This window comes from Giraffa tippelskirchi, chromosome 9 (genome assembly GCF_054371585.1).
Source record: "Giraffa tippelskirchi isolate mGirTip1 chromosome 9, T2T-mGirTip1v1.2.pri, whole genome shotgun sequence".
Classification (NCBI taxonomy): domain Eukaryota; kingdom Metazoa; phylum Chordata; class Mammalia; order Artiodactyla; family Giraffidae; genus Giraffa; species Giraffa tippelskirchi.
In genome coordinates, this window is record NC_137283.1 from 33,784,901 (window position 1) to 33,810,206 (window position 25,306).

Sequence of the window (25,306 nt, forward strand, 5' to 3'; positions counted from 1 at the left end):
TACCCAATTTGGGTATTATATAAGGCTATGTCTTCCTAATATTAAGTAGCTCTTAATATTAAGGTACAAACTGGGCTTCCCCGGTGGTTCAGCAAGTGAAGAATCTGCCTGCCAATGTAGGAGACTTGGGTTCAGGGTTCAATCCCTGGGTCAGGAAGATCCCCTGGAGAAGGAAATGGAAACTCACTCCACACTATCCATGCCTGGGAAATCCCACTGAGAGAGAAGCCTGACGGGCTACAGTCCATGGGGTCACAAAGAGTTGGACACAACTTAGTCACTAAATAACAGCAATGACAAAGGTACAAATCAGCAAACTTTTTATATAAAAGATCAAACAGTAAATATTTTAGACTTTGCAAGCCACACGATCTCTGTCACTACAGCTGAGCTGTGCTGTGGGAACCCAAAAGCAGCCATAGATAGTAATTCATAAGTGAATGGTGCAACTGTGTTCCAACAAAACTTTATTTATAAAAATAGGCAATGGTTTGCCACCCCCACTCTAGGCATAAATACTAGCAAATCCTTCCTTCGTATTCACCTCAGCAAGAGCAAAGCACACACAGAACAGATGTAGGCCTCAGCAACCCCAGGACACAGGGACCAAAGATGGTATGTGATGTGATTCTAGATGTCATGGAGTCAGCTAAGTCCATGGCCCTATCACCTCTGAAACACAGGTCATAAGTAACAGTACTTTATGTGGATGCACTCCAACTGCTATAACAAGGATAACAAAGGATTAACTACCTCAAGTTATTTTTGTCCCCAAACTGACAAGACTTACAAAACAATATAATCTACCTTTTCTTCATTCATCAAACACTTGAATGCTTTTTGTCTGCAAAGCTATTTGCAAGTTGGGCCAGTTTATCTTTCCACCCGTAGCCTCCCTTCACATCTACCTGATTCAGTTCAATGAAAACAGATGGAGCCAGATACGGCCTAAGAAACTGCCTGGTAAAGAAGACGAAGAAGCTGCCTTGACCTCAAAGTACCCACAGTCACATAACAAACAGTTTCAACAATACTTGGCAAGAAATAGAATAAAACTTCAAAGAGGCAGAGACAAGTATCATAGTAAATGGAAAGGAGGGGTATTTAGTCCAACCTCCAGACTGAGGGAAAATGAAAACTGTCAGATAGAATGCCTTCAGAGAACCTTCCAAATGAGCAAGAATTAGCTGGCAAAGAAAGGTAAAAAGGGCATGATGGGGAGTGGAGACAGAAAAGCACACAAGGATGAAAGCAGGGTGTTCAGGTCCCTTAGCATCCACAGTGTGCACACACTCACCCATCCCATACACCAGAACTTCAAGTTTAAGGCAAGAAGTAAGGGGGAGTAAGGCTGAACAGATGGCCGAGCAAGGAGGCCCTGTGTGCCGCACAAAGAGGGTGGACTTCAATGCACTAGGCAGAGATCTGCAGCAGCGACACAGACGGACTTGGAGGGCATTACGCTGAGTGAAGTGAAACAGAGAAAGACAAATACAGTATGATATCACTTACATATGGAATCTAAAAAAAACAAATACAATGAACCAGTAAATATAACAAAACGAAGCAGACTCCCAGTTACAGAATAGCTTAGTGGTTAACAATGAGGAGAGGGAGTTGGGGGAGGGGAGTTATAGTGGTAGGGGATTAAGAGATACAAACTATCAGATATAAAATAAGGTACAAAGAAAAAAATAAGCTACAAGGATAAACTGTATAAAACAGGGAACATAGCCAATAATTTACAATAACTATAAGTGGAATATAATCTCTAAAAGTTGTAAACTACTATATAGTACACCTGTAACTTACATAATATTTTACATCAACTATGCTTCGATTAAAAAAATACATAAAATACACAAAGTTTAGGCAGAAGAATGATAACCAGTGTGGGCTGTAGGGACATCACTCTGGCTGCAGCAGGTAGAATACTTGGAGGATGAGAGAGAAAGGTAAGACGCAAAGAGGGAAGAAAAAGAATGCAAGAGACAAGCTCTACGACTGCTACAACAGTTCTGGACACGAATATGGTTCAGAGAAGGAAATTTGAGTCAGGAGTTAAACGAAAGGACCTGGTGACTGCTAAGAGGTCAAGAGTGGGGAGAGTAAGATGCTCCTACAATATAGTGGTGCTGTTAAATGAGACCAGGGGTCAGAGGATGAAAACAGGTTTAGAGCAAAGAGGATACATTCAGACTGCGAAATGCTGAGTAGACGAAGTCTGTGGCACATGAAAAGGGCTCTATCTAGCCAAGAAATTAATATCTGACTTAAAGCAGCAGCAAAGCTAGAAAATAACAGGGCTAGAGATATAGACATGGAAATCATCAGCATTAAGTGGTAGCTGGAACCAAGCGAGTGAATCAAATTACCTAAGGGCAAAAAGGGAAGGTCAAAAGGTCAAGAATGGAATCCCGAGTAACATTCGTTCTTAAAAGCAGACAAAAAGACTTGATCAGACATATGAGAAGGAAAAAACTGCTGCAATGAACACTGGTCTTCTGTGGCTGCCTAGTTTTCAACTCTCATATGTGAGAGGATCCCCCCTATTGAAGAAAACAAAGGATGTCAGTCACTCTCCTCCCTGGCCATGTCACCAACTTAGGCTTAACTTATCACTTACTCCCACCCAAGGGTTTGCATCCTGAGCGACACTGGCCAATCTTAGCCACTAGCCACGTGAGGCTACAAAGCCCTGCTGCTGCTGCTGCTAAGTCGCTTCAGTCATGTCCGACTCTGTGCAACCCCACAGACGGCAGCCCACCAGGCTCCCCAGTCCCTGGGATTCTCCAGGCAAGAACATTGGAGTGGGTTGCCATTTCCTTCTCCAATGCATGAAAGTGAAAAGTGAAAGTGAAGTCGCAAGTGAAAAGTGAAAGTGAAGTCGCTCAGTTGTGTCCAACTCGTAAGTGAAAGTGAAGTCGCTCAGTTGTGTCCGACTCGTAGCGACTCCATGGACTGCAGCCTACCAGGCTCCTCGGTCCATGGGATTTTCCAGGCAAGAGTACTGGAGTGGGGTGCCATCACCTTCTCCGACAAAGACCTGGCAAAGGTGCAAATGCAACTGAGAGGTGCTGTAAACACAAAACACACAAAGGATGTTGAACATTTTAGTGTCAAAAAATAATGTAAAATATCCCATTAATAATTCTTTTATACTGATTACATGTTGAAAGGTTAATACTCTGGATACGTGGGGATTGAGAACATGTATTAAAATCATCCAACTAGCTTTTTATTTTTCACTTTTCTAATGTGGTTACTAGAAAAAGTAAAATTACACCACTGTCTTACAGGATATTTCTGTTGGACAGTACTGTTCTGGGGCTACCAGGAGAGCAACATCCAAGGTCCAGGGACAATCAGCTGGTAGTGCCAGGGGCAGCATCCTAACCGTACTGACCCTAAGGTACAGGCCTGACTGTGGTCCTTGCCATGGCTTCCCTTCCCATTCATTTCCCTCTTTCTTCAGTCTTCCATCTATTCTAAGAGCTATCAGTGTTCTGAGTCAACTACAGAACCTTTTTTGGATAAAGCAGCAAAACACCAACTAGTGGCTTGGGCAATAAATGACATTAAGTTGTCACCTAACAAGTAAGTATTTTGGTGAAAGTCAGGTCAACATTTAGTGCAGAACCTCCACAAAGTGAGCTAGACTCCATGCTCTTTCTCTTTCTTTTCCGCCAGTGCTGGCGTATTGGCGTTCCATCCACAGGCTTGCTGCCTCATCAGTCATGTGACTCAAATATCCTCCAGCATTAACCTGGTCACACAACTGGATTTCAGGCAAGAAGAAAAGGTCTCTTCTTTTTCTCTCAGATAGCCCCTAGTGGGTGTCCACTTGGCCACCATTGTGTGACATGGCCAGGCCCTCTTAGGAAGGCTGAGAATATGTAGATCAAGAAAAGGGTTAGGGACACTGCCACTCAAAGCAAATCAAGGGAGAAAGAGAAAGCAGCAATGTCTGCCAACTTTCCAAACACTAACCTTTTTTCTCACATGACAGCCAAGATCAACTTCAGCTGCAAGCAACGAAGAATGCTACTCGACTGCTGATAAGTCAAGGGGACCAGAAGTCTCAGAGGGCAATTTCCAGAATAATGGGTCACGAGTCTCAACCAGTGCACACATTAGGGTTAGTGAAGGTCCCAAGAATGGTTTCAGTGGAGGGCTGGGCCAGGAGACCCATTACAGTGAATTCACAAGTGATTCAGAGATAAGAGATGGGCAAGTGTGGACAACTCCTCAAGAAAGCTGGGAGAGACATTAGGAGAGATAGTTTAGGACGGTAAAAATATCTGTAGGTAGGATGAGGGAAAGTTGTAACAGCAAGGCAGAGGTTGACAATTTAGGAAAGAAATGGGATGACACATGAAAACCCCCAGACTATGACAAAGGTAGAGCCAGGGGCCCAAGCACACGCCGGCACCGCTGAGACAGCATCCCTTTAACTGCACTGCCCTCAGCACAAGGTGCCGTTCTGCATCCACTGGGCTGTTCATTCAGGACTTGGCTCCGGGGGGGACGAGCAGTGGTCTGGGTGAGGGGCTTCAGACCGAGACGGTGGTCCCAGCTGTGTCAGTGCACTCTCAAGCATTCCCATTCCCATCGCCTTCCGGGGCCTAGCTTTTCTTATGTGACTTGTACTAGAAATCTTCATCATACCCTTTTAGGTTCTGATTGCTGTAATTCTTAATTTTCCTCCATCATACTTTCTCTTTTTTAAACTCAAAAGATTCTCTTTATTCTCCAAATAAACTATTTCCTGACTATTCTCATCCCCCACCAAAAAAAAGATTTCAACCGAAAATTTTTCACTTAACTTATGCCATATAGTTTTTGAAAATATATCGCTTTCTCTCCTACTAAACATAAATAATCTGAGGGCAAAAACATGCATTAATTTTACTAATCAACTGGAATCAACAGGGGTGGGGCAGGGGACACGAAATGCTCTAGTTTATTTCTTCCCAAGTTGATTTTAGGTTTAATTGACAAAACTGCATCTACCATTTTTGGGTATTATCATATGTAGAAAGTAAATAAAACTACCCAAGAAGAGGGGAAATGCCAAAAATTAATCATTTCCACAGAAAAACATTACCAAAACTTCAGAATTTTCTAACTACATTTTTTTTCTTTGAACTGAATAGACTATTTTTATATGTATCAATAGTTACAAAAAGAATAGAAAAAACAGAGTGGGATTGCAGGTGATGTTTAGCCTTTTCCACTCACTTGCATTTTCTAAATTCTCTACAATGAACACGTATGATTACTTTGTAAGTTTCTTTAACATAACTTCAAAGGGCAAAAACATTTGTTTTGAACCAAAGATTTTAAGTGAGGGACAAAATAAAATCAAAGGACTACTTAAAATACGCTTTTAGAAACAATCCTACTTATTAGCCCTGACAACAACATTTAGTTTCAGTTTTACTGACAATAATACACACACACATTAAATAGCTTACGACTAACTAAAAGTGGATATAAATTATGTTATTTTTGGTGAGAGTGCAAACTTCTAAAGCCATATTTATAAGCCAGGATAGAAAATAAAGCCCACTGAAACTTACATGAACCGTACAGGGCAGTTCCCAGCATCTAAAACTCATTATAGAAATGAAAAATAAATAAGAAAGAGAAAAGAAAGAAAAGGGTACACTAACTCCTTGTATTTTTCAACTCAAGAGGTCAAGAGTGAAATACGACCCCAATATGTCAAGAAAATAGGAATTGTCCACTTTTGTGCCTCAGCATAAATATTTATGGAACTTCATGCTTCATAACCCTCCATGTTCTTATGCTGTATTTTTATTTCTTAAAAATACAGCCGCAGAAGAGAAATTTTGTAAAGGTTCTCAGACGAAAAACAATCTAACTAACAGAAGAGGTACAAAGCACCCAGCATGGCTTCCTGACTTCCCTGGCACGGCAATTTTGGCCTAAGAGGCCACAAAGTAATGCTTCTATTTCCTTCGACAGCTCCCTTGCCTTCCATTTGGTTTTCTATTAACTCTGATCTTTCTTAGATTTGAATCTGAGCCACAATAGAGTATTTCACTGCACAGGAACAAAAACATGTTAGTCTCATGGCTGCATGAAAGGAAATAAAGGCAATGGCGTCTGAGGGTCTGGGGGTATATCCATTCTTCAGAGCATCCTTTCCTCAGATGCCTGGGGTTCAGTGTGAATCCATGACACAGGGAGGGTGACATTTTCATCAAACTCCAAAATGTTGTATATGTTAAAGCTCTATCAAAAGACAAGACAAATAAGGCTTTTCACAAAGAAAATACACGTCTCATTTTTTTTTTTAATCAATGTTCAAATGCAATACTAACCTCAGGGGAATTTAATATACCAAAACTCTGATGAACTTCAGATTGAGAATGATTACAACATGAAAGTTGCTACCAAGACTTTTCTTTCTTTGACATAAATAAAAACTCTTCTAATATGTTTTTATTTTTTGAAATGGGGACCAGAATGTCTTTTAGTGTTCATGGAACACCAAGATGCAAAACTACAAGTCCTAAGAGTAAGTGTACAAAAGGAAAGAAAATCACAGTTAACTTCAGTCTGATATTAGGTAAAATGAGTGAAGGCAGAGAAAGAGAGAGAAAGAAGCTGCTAAAACACCCTAGTTCTTTCATTGCCCTACCCAAGCCCCACACCTCCACACATCACTTGCCAGTCATTAACAGTCTCACCTCCAACCTCTCACTCTTGAAACCCTCTTCAAACTTGCTGGGTATCACCCACAGTAACTTGTATTAACACTATCTTTTACCCAACTATTTCAACACAGTTTACACACACACAAAAAAATACCCGACTTAAGACTTTTCCATAGGAAGCTTAATAAACAGCCTAAAAATATTAATTACCTGCCCTAGGAAGCAAGGGTAAAACCCAAATCTTTTGATTATCATCTCCAGAATTTTTTCATTGAAGTATAATTGATTTACAATGTTGTATTACTTTCGGCTACAGCAAAGTGATTCAGTTTTATACACACCCACACACACACACATATACATATATCCTTTACCAGATTCTTTTCCATCATAGTTTATTATAAGACATTGCATATTGGTCCCTGTGCTATACAATAGGTCCTTGTTGTTTTATATATAGTTGTTTGTAACTGCTAACCCCCAGCTCCTAAGTTATCTCTTCACTCTTTCCCCTTTGGTAACTCTAAGTTTGTTGTCTGAGTCTGTTTCTGTTTTGTAAATAACTTCATTTGTATTATTTTTTAAATTATGCATATAAGTGATATCATGTTATCTTTCTCTGACTTTACTTAGTATGATATTCTCTAGGTCCACCATGTTGCTGCAAATGGCATTATTTCATTTTTATGACCAAGTAATATTCCATTGTGTGTGTTGTTGTTCAACTGCCCAGTCATGTCCAACTCTTTGTGACCCCATGGACTGCAGCACCCCAGGCCTCCCTGTCCCTCACCATCTCCCGAAGTTTGCCAAGTTCATGTTCACTGAATCAAAAATGCCATCCAGCCATCTTATCCTCTGACACCCTCTTCTCCTTCTGCCCTCAATCTTTCCCAGGAGTCTTCCCCAGCACCACAGTTCTTTACGGTATTATACATAATACATACATGTACATATATATATATATATATATATATATATATATATATATATATATATACACACACACACACAAACACCACATCTTTATTCATTCATCTGTTGATGGACATGGACATTTAGGTTGATTCTACACCCTGGCTACTATAGTCCTGCTATGAACACTGGGGTTTATATATCTTTTTGAATTACAGTTTTCACCAGCTATATGCCCAAGAGTGGGATTGCTGGATCATATGGCAACTTTATTTTCAGTTTTCTAAGGAACTGCCTTACTCTTTTTCCATAATGGGTGCACCAATTTACATTCCTACCAACAGCATAGTAGGGTTCCCTTCTCTCCACCCCTCTCCAGCATTTACTATTTGTAGACTTTTTGATGATAGTCATTCTGACCAGTGTGAGGTAATACCTCACTGATGTTTTGATTTGTACTTCTCTAATAATTAAAAATGTCAACCATCTTTTCACGTGCCTACTGGTCACCTGGATGTCACCTTTGGAGCAGTGTCTATTTACGTCTTCTGCCCATTTTCTGATTGCATTTTTTTTGTTGTTTGGTTATTGAGCTGTATGAACTGTTTGTGTATTTTGGAAATTAAGCTCTTGTCAGTCATACTATTTGCAAATATTTCCTCCAAGTCCACAGGATGCCTTTTTGTTTTGTTTATGGTTTCCTCTGGTGGCTCAGATGGTAAAGAATCCACCTGCAATTCAGGAGACCCAGGTTCGATCCCTGGGTTGGGAAGATCCCCTGGAGAAGGAAATGGCAATCCACTCCAGTATTCTTGCCTGGAGAATTCCATGGACAGAGAAGCCTGGCGGACTACAGTCCATGGGGTCACAAAGAGTCAGACAAGACTGAGCAACATACTCTTTCACTTCGCTGTGCAAAAGCTTTAAAGTTTGATAGGTCCCATTTGTTTAGTTTTGCCTTGATTTTTATTGCCTTGGAAGACTGATTCAGATTTTTCATTAAATATGTATCATATTTACAAGCAGCTAATGAACTTAAAGGTTCCAGGTTTAATTATCAGCTAATTCTTCATGTTTAAACCAGCAATGCCATAACTAGTTCAACAGAAACTTAAAAACTGAGTCAATCAAAGTTTAATCACAAACTAAAGCTGCTTTTGAACTATGGTGCTGGAGAAGACTCTTGAGAGTTCCTCAGAAAGGAGATCAAACCAGTCAATCAAAAAGGAAAACAACCGTGAATATTCACTGGAAGGACTGATGCTAAAGCTCCAATACTTTGGCCACCTGATGCAGAGAGCCGACTCACTGAAAAAGACTGATGCTGGCAAAGACTGAGGGCAGGAGAAGAAAGGGTCAACAGAGGATAAGATGGTTGGATGGCATTATCGACTCAATCGACATGAGTCTGAGCAAACTCCAGGAGATAGTGAAGGACAGGGAAGTCTGGCATGCTGCAGTCCATGGGGTCACAAAGAGTCAGACACGACTTAGTGACTGAACAACAACAAAAAATCTGGTTTAGACTTTGCATAGTGAACCCCAAGTGGCAAGTTAATGAGAGAGAAACAGAGACAGAGAAACACACAGAAAATGAGAATTCAGGGCATTCCAAAAAAATTTTAAAGTACAGTTTATTTACTTGCATTTTATCCCACATTCCCAAAATTCTTTCTAGAAAACAAGTTTTCGAATTAAGAATACCTAACATTACCTTTTTCTACACTACCATTTAAATTCAAAACCCCTGCAACAGTTCATCTGCTTGTCAATTCTGCCATCTTCTGGTTATAAATGGAATCACAGTTGTTGATAAAATGCAAAAAGCAATTCATAAATCCTACTATACCTTCCTTGTGCTTAAGTCCCTCAGTCATGTCTGACTCTTTTGTGATCCCCATGGACTGTAGCCAGCCAGGCTCCTCTGTCCATGGAATTCTCCAGGCAAGAATACTGGAGTGGGTTGCCATGCCCTCCTCCAGATCTTCCCAATGCAGCAACTCCTGCACTGCAGGAAGATTCTTCACTGTCTGTGACACAAGGAAGCCCAATATCTCCCTTAGGGTTTAAATTATATCCACTGATACTGAGGTGTAAGTTCACTATGCCTTTCTTCCTTATAAGCCTCTTTACACATATACAAAGAGCCAATGAGCATAAAAAGAGATTTTTTTAAAGTATATGTCTTCTCTTCCCTGACAAAACTAACAAACTTGATAATCCTGACTCTAGACAAAAAGTTAATAGTCCTCTTAACAAAAATAATTATATCTTTTAGGCCCTGTGTCTAGAAGTTGTTTACAGAATCTCACAGAACTCAGAAGTAACCCTCAAATGATTCAAGTTCTTAACATTACCCAAGTAAAACAGCATCCATCTCCAGTTCTGCGCCCGTTCTGCCACTTTTAAAAGATATAAAAAGTAGAAATTGAAGGTCTAATATTTGTCTAACTATTCACTTAGCAATGGTGTTTTATTTTCCACAGCAGCTGGGAAATCTTGAGTGCATCACTCTATATGTCTTTGAATTTCAATTTCTTTGTTTTCTGGAACTGACAGCCTTCACAAATCTGTAAAAGTCTAAGAATGTGCTCCAAACAGCAATTTGCATGATATGGGACCAGAACCAATTTTTAATAAACATTTTACATCATAAGACACTATGCTGAGCACTTTAGAAGTGTTGTATCACTTAAGCTTTACAAGAACTGTGAGTAGAGTAGCATTAACCCAATTTTTCTAGATAAGGAAAACAACAGCTCTGTAAGGTTGTGTAAATGGCCTGCCTGCACGCGTGCTCAGCAGCTTCAGTCACTCTTTGCGACCCCATGGGCTGCAGCCCGCCAGGCTCCTGTCCATGGGATTCTCCAGTCAAGAATACTGGAGCGGGTTGCCAAGCCCTCCTCCAGAGGATCTTCCCAACCCAGGAATCAAACCCATGTCTCCTGCACTGCAGGCGGATTCTTTACTGCTGAGCCACCGGGGAAGCCCCATAAATGACCTGCAGACACAGAGCAAATATACAGATAAGACAGAATTCCAACGCTGATCTGTGTAACTTGACAGCTCATGAACCATACTCTGCCTCCTTACAGAGGCCCTCAAAATATTCTCTACCTACTTAGTAAATATATCCAACTTCTTTATATATTCCTCAAGGACAGGGGTCAAAATTTCTTATTCTATGCCTCTTAGCACCAATCACACTACTAGATAAATAATAGGCACTCAGATATCTACAAGTATCTGTAAATTCTGCAGTTTAAGTCAGATTCTTCAACTTCACTGTCCTATACGAAAATTATATCCATCATTTCTATAAAGCTGAGCTTAATTTCTGCAGCATAAACTGACACTGCTCTTAAACAAAAAGCCAACACAGAGCCCCCACTACCACCCCACACAAACTACATAAGATAATCAGTAAAACACACTGGTCAAGGTCATGAGTCAACACCACTTGAATGAATGCTGCCTACCACATTAGGGAGAAAAAAGTCCATAAAACAGAAAGTCTGAAATTTGTTGGAGAAAGAAGCCATAAAGAAAGCAGTAGAATGGTGTGTAAGCAGCTCCTTGACAACAGCCGCCAGGAAAAATGTCTCAGCCCATCCACGCTGATTCTTTAAATGAATAACTACCAGCAGGATCATCGCCACATGGGGGTTATGCCAGGCCCTGCCCTCTCTCTCTCCTCCCTCTCCCTCCCCTTTCCACGCTCAGCTCGGGCTCAGAGGGCTGGGACAGATGGAGAGCTGGGGTGTGCTTCTGAGCAGAGCTCAAGAGACTCTGAGATGAGCTCAAGCACGCACACAACACAGCCACAACAAGCTAACAAAGGCACCCACAAGGAAACGCACTGAAGGAATGCTGCAGGAAAGGCTTTCCAAAGACGAACCCCCACTTGGGTTCTCATGAACTCACCTTCTCCCTCTGCCTCAACAAGGACTCTGATCATCTCTCTCCTTGAGATTTGTAGAAGTCTTCTCGCCTCCATTCACACACCATGCTCACGTCCACACTGCTGCCGGAGGTTGCTCTTAAACCACCAACCCTGAGGTGCTCTGCTCAAACCTTCAAAGGGTAACAGCCAATAACTCCTCAGCATAGCAGGCAGGGCCCTCCAGGATGGTGTAGTCACATCTGTAAGCCATGTGGAACTTGAAAGCATCATCTAACAATGGGTTTGCCTGCGTTCAAGAGCCTTCCCTGTACCAACCCACCTCACCATCATTCTCTAAAATCAGCTCAAGGACAAGCTATTCTCTGAGGCCTTTCCTGACTCAACACCCATCCATCCACTCGAATTCACTTCCCCTAAAATACCTGGAACCCTTTACTGTATGTCCACACCTCCATGTCCATCTGCATGTCTTCACTGCAAGCCTCTAAAGGAAGTATTTTATCCTCACTGCCAAAAACACATTAAGGCTTTCTTAAGGTCTAAATCCACACTGCCAGGTCGGGCTAACAAAAGAGGATCTGAACAAAAGCAGCTGAGATAAAAGGAAATGAAGAAGTCCAAATGAGGAAAGGATATAAAAAGGGAAAGAAACAGGAAGGTAGTTCTTTCTTATAAATCTAGAGACAATTTTTTCTTAATTCTTATCGTTTCACGTTCTTAAGAAGGAATTAAGCCACACTCGTGGCTCAGTGGTAAAGAATCTGCCTGCTAATGCAGGACACAGGGGTTCAAGCCCTAGTTCAAGAAGATCCCATATGCTGTAGAGCAACTAAGCCCATGGGCCACAACTAATGAACCTGGGCTCTAGAGCCCATGCTCTGCAATGAGAAGATATCGCAATGAAAAGCCCACACGCTGCAAGGAAGAGTAGCCCCCACTCTTCACAACTAGACAAAAGCCCACACAGCAACAAAGACCCAGCACAGCCAAATAAATAAATGCATGTGCGTGCTAAGTCGCTTCAGTCGAGTCCAACTCTGCAACCCTATGGACTATAGCCCGCCAAGCCCCTCCAAGTGGGATTCTCTGGGCAAGGATACTGGAGTGGGTTACCATGCCCTCCTCCAAGGGATCTTCCCCACCGAGGGATTGAACCTGTATCTCTTATGTCTCTTGCATTGGCAGGTAGGTTCTTCACTTGATCTTAGCCAGAAGGCCAAGAAGCGATTGGCAGGTAGGTTCTTTACCACTAGTTCCACCTGGGAAGCCCCATAAATAAATAAATTTTTTAAAAGAAGAAGAAGGAATTATGAAGTCTGCCTTATGTACTTAATGTTTCTGAAGTAGGAAAAGAGGTTCCCCAGCCCAGTGAAAAATGAACAGGTAGAACAGGGCAAAAAGCCCCCCTTGGCAGAGGCATGTGCTCAGATACATCAAAAAGCAAAGTGCCTGAGAGAGTGTGGCTGGGTATCTAACAGTACGGCTGCAGCTTCTAATTGTCTAACAAACTTCCTAGCACTGTCTGTACACTCCTGCCTTCAAGCACCTTAACACACACAAGCATTTTCACCTGCAGCATTCCTGCGAGCTTCCTCCTGACTTGATAGCAATCCTGCACTTCAGTGACGCCCATCTTATTTTCCACTCAGCTTATCCTCCATAATTTGATTACACAGCTGCACAGGAGTCTGACAAACTGCTAACACAATTCCAAATGAGAGTGCATCTCTAGTAATCTATGGATATTCAAAACCTTTCATGATCATTTCAAAAGATGAAACATATTTCAAAATTTGTCAACCTTTCTCCTATTGTTTTGCTCAGTGGTTCTTAGAAAAGGTCGGTAAACATCGGAAAAGCACTTTAAAACATGCTATTAACAACATAATCAAAAATAGCTTAAATCCCCACTGAGGGAAAACATAAAATAATAACACATACACTGTGCTGTGTAGCCAGCAACACTCCTGACAACAATGCATCTAATCCTCTAAGCAGCCAATTTAGTGGTGAAGCTGAATAAAAATGATGTGCTTAACCCATATCTGACATTCAACAAACCCCTGGAATGACTACTGTACGAAGTAGCTCCCTTGACCTTGTTAGTTGCTACAGAAGGAAATTACAGCCTACACTGCTTTCACTTTCAAGGCTCTTCAACGGCAGGACTGGCCTTAAAAATGCTGCATGCAATGTTCACTCTGACTTCAAAATCTCCATGTGTGAATACACTGCCACCCTCAAAAACTAACCAGGTTAATAATCAAAGATTTTTCAACAGGCCGAAAAGTACGGAATTCTGAGGAAGACAAAAGGAATCATGCTTTTGATCAGTGTGCCCCACACCTGTTGGGTATTCTTAGACACGTGACTGCCAAGTCAACTCAGTAAAAATATTTACAACTGGGGTATATATTAAAATTCTTGGTAATCCTTCATCAGTGGTGCTTAAATATCACTGAACTCCAGAACCATCTAGGAATCGTGCTTACAATGCAGGACCCACAGTGTCACTTCCCAAAAACTTCATTTGTAAACTGATGCCCAGGCAACTGATTCTAAAGTTGGTGCTCCCTGGGCCATATTATTGTGTGGAGAAGTACTGTTAGAGGTACTTCAGAAAACAGGGTATCACTGAGAATTCCCTGGCAGTCCAATGGTTAGGACTCTACGCTTTCACTGCAGGGGACCCAGGATCAATCCACGGTCAGGGAACTAAGATCCCACATGCCACCTGTTGTGGCCAGAAAAAAAAAAAGGAAAAAGAAAACATGATATCACTGAGTTCCTAGCTTTCTCAATCGCAAGTTAGAGTGGGACTGAAAAGAAAAATCTACCAGCATCTCTGTGTGTGAGGACATCCACACACACCATGAGCACATTAAACCACAGGGGCTGCTTTCAACAGCAAAGAAATTTTAATGTTCTTTTATTTCTGAAAACAATATTGACTAAGGCCATAAGTACAATAAGACCCAGGAAAAGTCAAATTCTAAAGTTAAAAAAAAAAATCATTACCACTGCAATGTCATAGCATCTGTTACACTAAAGTAAACCCACCCAAGCCTTCTGGTCTAATTACAGATTCTATTTACTTCTTACAGGGCTTTTTCTGTGTCTGATGAAAACTGAGCCATAAAATAATTGAGACAGGGATTTAGAGAGTTGGTACAGCAAACCTCCTAATAAAAACGGCACAAATGGGACTCTTCTTGCTGTTGTTACATATTAAATCTTATTTGATCGATTTTACTGTATTCCAAATTACAAACATAAGGTAGAAGGTTGTAATTATAGTTTTATTGATTTGTCATTAACTTTTAATCAACCCGCTACTACAGGGAACGGTTATTACAGCAGTGCTCCCTTGTTTCTAAGTTTCATACACTTATCATCACTACAACAAAGTAACTGGACACATTTAATGCCAACAAATATATAGTATTGTTTGTAAGGCATCTGTTTGCAACTCTAACTATCTTATATCAACACAAATGCATTACAGAACAAGGACTGCACTAAACTGTACCTGATTTTCTCTAGGTCTCTTTATACCTTTCTGACCACTGATAGCTATATATGTTTTTTATATTCTATTCCTTTTTATTTTACCTATTTGTTTCTCCTAAATTCGTCTGTTTCTTTCTCCTGCAGCGACCACACTTGGCTGAATCTGAAACCCAAAGTTGATGGATGCTCTATGAAACAGAAGGAAATGACTAAAACAAAAAGGCAGCAGATACATTTACGGGGAACACTGACACTGAATGCCTTTAGGAAATTTATCAAGAAAGTTTAAAGATTACAGGAGCCCAAGAAAAACATTTCACAAACTCCATATATGGAATAAACTTTTTAGCATACTAAACTATAACTGAATTTAAAATCAAAGTCAACATCAAGCCATGTTTCACCACTGAAATCCTCAATCTATATACCTGCTGCTGATCAGTTCTCCTCTTAAGGTTCTCCTGGCACCACAGAGACTATAAAAAGGCATCTGACGCAAGGCCTTACTACCTAAAGGACCATGCAAACACTATGAGTAACAATACAGATAAAATTATCCTAGAATTATTTATTTCCAGTCTTACAGATACTTATTTCTAACTCTGAAGCCTACTTAATTCATCTCTTTTGCCCAACAGTTCACACACAGATTGTAACATTTAAAAGGTTCCAGTTTTTAAAAAAAAAACAAAACACCATTTACAGATACTAACATATTAGAATGCAGTATTTTCTACAGATCAAATATTGTATCATTAACACGACTGACCTAACAGCTCTCCTTTGCCTGATTTGATTTTAACTCTTTATATAATTTGGTAAGTCTAAGAGACAGAAATTTTATAAACTGCCAGTCTATCCTCCAACATGGCAAATCAAGTTTCAAGCACGATGGTCCTATGTGAAATGAAAAAAAAAAAGCAGCCAAGTTCTTTTTAATGCTTGCTCTCAGAACATACTACAAAATATAAGCCAAGTGTTGAATTTACAAGAATTATTTAAACTAAATCAAAGTAACAGGCAATTCTAAAACAGCGGCAAGAGCAGTCAGAAGGACATAATTTTTACAAGCTGAGAGACAATGAAGCTCTCACACTGTTTGCTGTTCTTTAGTGTATATACATGAAAATAACTGCACGCAATGGGTTCTAATGTCCAGAACATGATCACAAAAACATAAGTCAAGGATAACAGGGTAAAAGATTTTTTTATTAAATATAAACTGCTTTTAAATGGCAGACTAAACTAATTTTCAGGCAGAATTCAAGTCCTGGAGTCTTTACTTTGGCTAAGAGTAGGGGGAACAAAAATCCGCAGAAACTGGACACAAATTGTCCATAAGTGCAGCTTACTGGAGAGACAACCACAGGTTGTTTCATTAGCTTCCTAAAGGTGTCTCTAATTCATAAAGGAACTTTATGCTCTTTGCTACTCCAAAAATTAACATATTGTTAGTCCTATCACACTAATAAGTTCAGTAAATTATTAACACAATTATAAATCCAGAGTTGGCTTGGGTTCTACAAAATTATTTGTAAACCAACGTCAAAAGGAAGTTTTATATAATACACTTCTGTGAATTTAATGTTTTTTGAGCTAACTTCTTTCAACATTCTCTTCAAGGAGAGATGTTTATTAAAGGTTCCAAGTACGTTTAAAAAAAATAATCTTTAGCAATTAGGTGCAGAACTCCATACACATCCATTAGACCATTCCTACCATTGTGTTCAAATCTTCTATGGTCTTAACAAGTTATGCTTGCCTGGTCCTAGGACTTTTAGAAAGTAGATATGACTATCACCAATGAAGATAATACTTGTACTGATTTTTCATTATAATTCTGGCAATTTTTTTGCTTTATATTTTGAGACTATGCTATTTAGTCCAAGTTCAGGTTTATTACATTTCCCAAGAGAATTGTTCCTTGTATCAGTATACAACAGTTTCTTTTTTATTTGCTTCAAGTCTTTTTTTGGGAAGGCGGGATAATATTAACATTACTATCCACTCTCAAGTAGCATTTCTGAATCAGCGAGGGCTGACCAGAAAAGTATGATCATTAAAAAAGGTAAGAATAAGGAGTTGTCACAGGGATACAAACGGCACTTGTGAGAGCTAATTAGGCAGTTCATATAGAACTGTTGCCTCTGCATGGAGAGTTGGGACAGAAATTTAGAAGACAGGCAATCAGGAAGGAAAGATGGGTGTGAAATAGAGACAAGCAAGGACAAAGTGAATTTCACATTCTCCATCACCAATCTCAATGCTGTGGGCGTCTTATAGTACCAAGCAGCATCCTTCACCAGAGCCCACACATCTGACTCAAAACTTAGAGAAGCTGAAGAAGATCCAGCGGGAGGTGGAGCAGCTGGAGGCCTGGCTTGCTTCCTGAAGCCAACAGATCATCGATGAGGTGTATGAACTGCAATTGTGTCTGATCCCACACCAACCTTCTGAGCATGAACACAAATGCTGCGTCACCTTCGCCTTCAAAATGTTGTGCAGATTTCTCTTGTAGCCAGGCTAACCTGGAACCCTCCTGGAAAGGGAGTTCTAGGAAACAGTTCTTGCTCAATTATGCTGACAATAAAAAGCCACCACAATTTACATGGATATTTTCTTCTATTTCTTTAATTTTATTTCTTTCTGTATAATTATGTTTGAGGTATGTCTCTTGTAAATAATATATATCTGGATTCTTCTTTCATACTATCTTGACTACCTTTAACTATCATGTTTAATCTATTTACAATTATTGGGATTTAAGACTTTCATAATTTAAAAAAGAACTGTCGTTTGAAAATGAAATGAAGTAATATATATACTGAAGATAATTCATGCTTTGCATTTCTGAAGTATGTTACACACACAGCTTATTACTTACCACCTCTCCAGCCGAGGCAGCCAACATGTGCGTCACAGGCATCAAATATGAAGAATCATCAGTGTGCAAAATCCATTTCACATATTCATAGGTGATAAAAAAGGCAGCAGCTGAAATTTAAAACAAACCAGTCTTTCACAAAGCTTAAGTATCTATGCAAACTGTGACTGTTTCTCAAAAAAAAAATTACAACTCAGTTATTAACTTATGAGATAATAAAGATAATATTAAATATGAATATAAATATATTTACAAATATATTGTTTGTTTATATTTATAAATATATTTCAAATATAAGTAAAAATAATAAAGATATAATAATAATACGTACTCTTCCCGTCATCCCATCACTCTTAAAGATTTCACTGAGCCCAGGTTACACACTTGATCTTGGACTTACAAAAATGCAGAAGACATGATCCCTGCTGCCCTGAGGAACCCTAAGAGCTAACCTGGCATTTACCAATTTGTACTGACAAGTCACTTAACACTTTCTAGTAAGAGTTTTAGAAAAGGATATGAATATCCATGATCCAAAATATCTTTACATATGATCATAAAATAATCAACTAATTTACAGACAGGTTAAAACTGCAAACATATATCTCAATAAAACACCTATTCCGTTATCCTTTATTGCTGAATACTCAAAATAACCATGGCTACTGTTTAGTACCTCAATTCACCTTTACTTCAAGAAAACAATCAACTATTTAATTAAAACTGAACATCCTTAGCAGCACAGGAAGGCTTTTAAACTTGCCATATACTGTTAATCAAAGATGTTTATCAGTCACATAAAAGATTTGGCATGAAAGATAAATACATGGCAAAATCATCTTTCAAAGGTCATTTGAACATGTCAGAGCAAAGTCTGAAATACTCAGGAAAAGAGCTTGAGAGTGAAACCCAGTTCTCCACAGTTAGTCAGTAAGCTTGTAACAAACACTCCTCAGCAGCTAACAAACAGCAGGCCAGAAGAGGAGGCACACTACCCCTGGATGAGTAAGGACCAAGCAGGCAGTTGTATGTAGTTAATGCAGGACCTAATTCCCACCTGCAGTTCTTCATTAGGCTGGTCCTATTTTGGCCCACTCACTAAATGGGCTAGAACAGGGGTGCCCAACCTCCAGGATCTAACACCTGATGATCTGAGGTGGAGATGATGTAATAATATGCGAAATAAAGTGCACGATAACTGGAATATGCTTGAATCATCCCAAAACCATCCCCCCCACACACACCCGTTTGCAGTAAAATGAGTCTTCCAAGAAACCAGTCCCTGGTGCCAAAACGGTTGGGGACCACTGGGCTAGAATATCACCAATCGAATTCCGTTCTAAGTTCCACCTATTGGACACTGCACCACCCACCCCTATCCCCCAGGAGTGAAAACAAAGCAAAAAAAAAACCTGTGGTTTCTCTACATTCCCTTCTAAACATGTACTACATACATATGGATCTTGACTACAGTTCTTTTCCTCTCTTCTTGGGGCCCTCAGTCCCTTCCACCCCCTGCACATTAGGTCCTCAAAAAAACCTCCAACCGCTGAATGTTACAATGGTGTATTGTATTCTGAAGAGAATTTGAACCAATAGCAAAAAATGTTTAAAGTGCCTCATAAAGAGTTTCAATTCACTAAAAATTTGCAGAAAAACAGCCATTTCTGGAACGCTGGCACTCTGACTTTATCCAGCCTCTCCTATTCAATGATGGTCTGTGGAGGGCAAAGTCAAGCAGTCCAAGAAGAACATCCACTTTCTCAAACATACAAAAATTCAAAACCACGTTCTCTATGTAAACTCCTGCTCACAAGAATCTAACCCAGCCCTGTGAGCTTAATGGAGGCACATGTACCCTGCAGACCATCACTCATACTTCATCTACCAACAATCCCTACATATATGTAAGAGAGAAAAATTATTTACAACAATGAAGGAGACAAGGTAAGAACAAGCACCCAAAAGATAGACACTTAGTAACATATTGATATTTCTTTGCAATTCCCTAGTTCAGAGGTTCCCAAACTTGTCTGCATATTAAGATTACCAGGGGATATATGTTTTTTTTTAAAAATCCAAAGTCCATGCCACACCTGAGACCAACTAAATCCCATACCTCTGAGAGTGGGTCACAGGCAGCAGTACTTTCTTAAAAAAAAAAAAAAAAAGAACTCATTAGGTGATCAGGTGACTGAAACGCAGACAAATATAGGAACCAAGGCCCATCTCCCACTAATAGAGCTGTATTTGGCAAGGAGTGCGTGCTAAATGGTGACTTGTTATAATCGATTACTGAAAATTTAGGCATAAAAGATTTCAAAGTGAGTGTAAAAGTCGCTCAGTCATGTCTGACTCTTTGGAACCCCATGGACTATACAGTTCATGGAATTCATCAGGCCAGAATACTGGAGTAGGCAGCCTTTCCCTTTTCCAGGGGAAAGAATTCAAGGGTAACCTCAAAACAGTCAGCTGTTCTAAGGATGGCTCGGGGAAAGGGAAGAAGGGATAAACTACAGGACCAAAAAGATTTGCCCTACAAATCTTTATGTGAATACTGTGCTTTTTACAGATGACATTTCAATGTCAAGTTAACAAGAAAGAATTTCTAATGAAATACACTGCGAAAAAGAAATCAAACCTTAGAATTTAAGAATCTTCTGTCATGTTGATGTTTGGTAGAAATCAACACAATACTATAAAGCAATTGTCCCTCAATTAAAAATAAATAAAAAATAAAAAAAAATAATTTTTAAAGAATCTTCTGGAGCAGTGGTTTTGTAAGTGTGTGTTTGATGGTAGTGATTTTCTGTTTGCTCAGTATGAGTGCCAATCAAAGCATCAGTAAACAATCATCAAAATATCTGGAAAAAAGAGTATACCAACAGGTGGATTAAATAAAACAGGTTCACCTGCTCCACAAGACTCCCCAAGGCAGAGGTTACTGAAGTCAGCTTCACATCTGAATCACCACCCGGGAAGCTACTAAAACTCTTGATACCCAGGCAAAGCCAAGACCAGTTAAACTTGTCACAGAAACACAGTCATCAGTATTTTGTAAAACTCCCCAAGAGATTTCAACATTCAGGCAAGATTGAGAACGACTGCTCTAAGGCATCACAATCAACGTTAGAGGAACACTTTAAGGATTCTAACTAGGAGTTCTACCAATGAAAACCACTTTCAAAAGACTGCTCATGGTTTTGTTTTTGTTTGTTTGTTTAGGATGGCATCTATAGCACTAGTTGAGTCAAAAATAATGGATTAATAAATAGAAAACAAATTCCAAGTATCAACTACATTAAACATAAGGAATTCTATCTAGGGTTGGACCACATATTATTCTGAAAATAAATCCCATTAGCTTGGCTTTATATAAAGCAATGATAATATCAATTTAATTGTTACCATTAGGAAAGGATCCAATAGCAGCAGAAGCAACTCCAGCGTATACTCCATAAAAACCACCGGCCTTATAAAATCCTTGGGGGCTCTGCAGCCTGGTTTTAATGGTATCCAGAGGAAATAATATTAAGTCAACAGAGACACCAGCTACTCCGCCAGCCTTAAAAAAAAAAAAAAAAGTTACAAAAAGTTAATAAGCTGCCATGTGAGGGATGGGGATAAAAAGGTAGTTTTTAAAGCATTATTTCTTTCAAACATGGTTTTAAACTTCACCAGACCACTCTGGTACAGTCAAAAGACCTCCTACCTCAATCTACAGATTTGTCCTGGGAAAATAACCATTATTGTGCTATGGTTTCAAGTTGTAAACTTTATATTATATATTCACTTTTAAACAAATATGTAATGATTTTTTAACAATTTTAAAATTAATTTTAAATTAATTTTTAATGATTTCATAGGGTTCAAAAAAGTGAAACAAATAAGCCTCAGAAAAATAAAGAGTTCAAAGTCTCCTTCCCTATCCTGAAAAACTGAGGTAACCACTTTTATTGGTTTCTTATTGTAAACATCCTAAGTTACTTTAGGTATATATACAAGCAAATATGAATATGAGGACCTTCCCTGGACACCTAGTGGTTAGGACTGTGTGCTGCCACTGCAGGGGGCGTAAGTTCCACCCCTGGTTGTGAACTAAGATACCACATGTTGTGCGGCCAAAAAAATACATAAATAAAAAATAAGTAAATGGTAAATTTTTAAAAATATGAATATGTATTTTATTTTACCTTTTTTTTTAAGTAAAAGGTGGTTTGCAGCACTGTGTTTTTTTCATTTGACAGTTTATCTCAGTGATCTTTCCAAATCCTACCAAATGTTATATTTTTGGCCTTTTAACTGAGTAGTGAATCTGCATTTTTTTTTTAATTGTTTTGAAATTTTCATTCTAAATGGGTAATGTTGCCTGTGAATCTAGATCCACATTTTAAGAATCACGCATCTGAGAATTCTTGATAGTTTCTCTACTTTTTGTATATTGGAAAATTCCTTGATAAATTTTAATTTAAGGGAATAAATGAGAAAATAGAGCTAAATTACTAGAGGGCATTAAACCTGACCCAAATGCATCATCTCCCAAGAGACACCATGTTGCTTTAGGGAAGGTGCACTTCTCTACACTAATGGCAGAGTTGTCTTTGTAAAACAGATTTCCACGCTCCTCAAAGTTTCCAAAAGCCCTTAGGATGAAAAACAGAATCACAGTACAGCCTGCAAGCCTCTAGAAGTTTGCCCACCCCCCTTCTCCACCCCCAACTCCATCATTAAGCTTTGCTAGGTACCTTCTTGCCACCTTGACTTTTTTCCTCTGAGCCATCTGATCTCTCCCATTTCTAGGACTGTGTACATGATGATCTCTACTCCCCAAAGTCTGTGTTTAGACCCTCTTGTTCTACACTGATTAGAATTTTAATTCTATAGTTGAGCATCTGACCATTTCTTCAAAGTTTGTGTGTGTCCCACAAGACTGTAAGATCCATACCTGTTTTGTTCACCAATATGTTCCCAGCACCAGTACACAGTAAGCAACAGTAGGCACTTAATAACTATTAGAAGAAATACATGAATTAATGACTGTAACAAAAGGTTATTAACCATGTTTGGGGGGTGGGTCATTGTCATTGAGTTTTATTTTTTGAGGCCATGCAACATGCAGTATCTTAGTTCTCCAAGATGATTCTCTCTCAGTAATATCTCAATTCATTTCTTTCATAGCACCTTATGGTAACGCTTTGGTTTGTTTGCCATAAAATCTCCAAGTGCAATCACAGTACCAGTAGGCAGAATATATGGCAGAGAAACTGCAAATGAAATGAATTCAGCCGCAGCAAAACTTTCCTTGAAACTTCTACCAATCAATCCTAATTTTACTCTCTGTAACTACACTTTAAAAAGTATGCATATGTACCATTATTTAATAAATCCTAAATAAATTTTAAAACCATGTTTCTTTCCTTAACTGACACCTGCTTTCAGCAACTGCTACTGTTGTTGACTTAAGAGACAGTCTTAAAAAGCAGTGAGGGGCACGAAATCCCATGTTACACCGCCTGGAATCTGAGCTCAGACGCTAACACACATGAAATGTATCTCACTTGTGTGACTTTGGACAAATTATCTAACATACCACTCCTCAGTTCCCTCACTGGGAGAAGTAGGATAAGAATTCAATTGTTTGTCAGAATTAAAGGAGATGCTGTACCTAAAAGGCTTACCGTACTTCCCCACAGAGCAATGCTCTCACAAGTACTACTGCTATCTCACCAGCTGTACAGGAAAACGCCTTCAAAAGTGGTAAAGCCTCTCTCTGCATCTCTAAAACCTAGCTTCCCCAGATCTCAACAAATCTGGATTTAAAACCATCGTTCCACACGTCTGAGTAAGATCCCCCTACCACATCTCTCCGCAGCATGCTGAAAGTAACCCTCACGTCATTTAGGCTACCAATCATTCCCCCCTTTCGCCCCCACCACCAGACCAGGTCTATCTTGCTCACCATGTTATCTCCACACCTGCAGAAAACATTTGATAATTGAATGAAGAAAGCCCTCTGGGTCTCCATTTCTCAGGAAAGCTTTTGTAAAGCTATTCGTCTGTTTTCTGCCTCTGCCCACTCTCCCACAATGAAAAAACAGGGAATCTGCCTGGTTCACCACTGTATCTAGTAACCCCTACTGGACCTGTTTTCAAAATACTGACTGAAGGACTTTGGAGGAGGTTTGTTTTTTAAGACATGTTGATTCTTCTTTTCTATTATACACCACTGACTGCATAGTGCGGCTATTTAGGCTCATCAGTACATACCTAAAGCCTAGAAAAATACTTAGACGCAAAATAGCCGATTAATTATGTATTGAATGAACGGATACATCATTTTCCGAGAATAAAAAAGATATAGCAAAACGAAACTACAGTCTTGGCCAACAGGTCTGGAAGCGACTTGAGCGTCCTTGTGAATATTTCATTAACTGCCAAGTTCTCCAAAGTGTGGTTAGAGTATTTAATTAATTAAAGCTTTTCTTTTTCCTTTGGGTAAACCGCGGTGCGGAGGACGAGCCAAGTATCCCACCGCTAACCCACTCCTGTCCCTTTCTGGCGTACAGGTAGCAAACTTAGGGACTTGACACACGCCCCGGCGCGGCCCAGGATCCCCGCGCTTCCTCCCAGACCTGGTGACCGGTGACCCAGGGACGATTCACCGCGCAAAACCGGAAGGAGGTGCTAAAACAGAGAAGACACCACGGGCTCCGGTGCAGGACTCCGGCACTCCTAACGCCCTGTACTCACCACCAGCGAGGCTGTGAACCCAGGCTGGTCCATGGCCCCATAGACTTGATCAGGGTTATAATTCAAGGCTGACGAGAGGCGAGTCACGGACGCCTGACACTGGGCGCCGCCATCTTGGAAGCCAGCGGCACTTCCGCGGCCACGTGAGGTTGAACCACAACAATTACACGTGAAAACGGGGAAGCTGCGCCAGGAGTGCCGGGATTGAGGGGCGGAGTCTGGAAAGGGTGATCTAGTCAAGTCTCGCGACTCTTCTCTGCCTCCAAGTCCGACAGCTTCTCAGTAGGTTAGATGGAGGAACTCTCGCGAGCAAATGAGCCTAGACTGAGAACCTGGCGTAGCAAGTCCCCACCCCCGTGAGCGCAGGGTGAAGCCCAAGCGTTAACCCAAAAGAGGCGTGGCTATAGTGGAAGGCGTGGCCATGGAGCTGAGGGACTAGTTTCTGGGGAGGCCTGTGGCTTCCACTGTTATTTCGTTTTGCTTTATCGTTTGGCTTCATCTTTAGAAATTTTGTCTGACGTTTCCATAAAACAGAGTCATCATTAGAAAGTTATTAACTATAGAAAAGCACTTCAAAATTTCCTTCTTGGGATTTCCTTGGTGGTCCAGTGGTTAAAAATCAGCTCGCCAATGTAGGAGACGCAGATTCTATCCCTA

At 40.0% G+C, this 25,306-nt stretch overlaps 1 protein-coding gene across 5 annotated transcripts in view; it reads right to left on the reverse strand.

Moving 5' to 3' along the window:
- The window catches only part of SLC25A26 (solute carrier family 25 member 26), a 155,751-nt gene extending 130,979 nt beyond the window's left edge, over positions 1-24,772 (reverse strand). For 3 of the 5 annotated variants that reach the window (XR_014064924.1, XM_081528447.1, XM_081528446.1), the window contains exons 1-3: positions 24,650-24,772; positions 21,308-21,464; positions 17,900-18,009 (exon numbers count right to left, since the gene is read on the reverse strand). Coding sequence is in view for 3 of the 5 variants with exons in the window: in XM_081528447.1 (XP_081384573.1) it covers positions 17,900-18,009; positions 21,308-21,464; positions 24,650-24,682 (300 nt within the window). In the remaining 2 variants the exon portion in view is untranslated. Of the gene's footprint in view, positions 1-17,899; positions 18,010-20,811; positions 21,011-21,307; positions 21,465-24,649 lie in introns of those variants that run through there. The other 2 variants (XR_014064925.1, XM_081528448.1) reach the window with 1 other exon arrangement.
- Between the last annotated feature and the right edge of the window lie 534 nt (positions 24,773-25,306).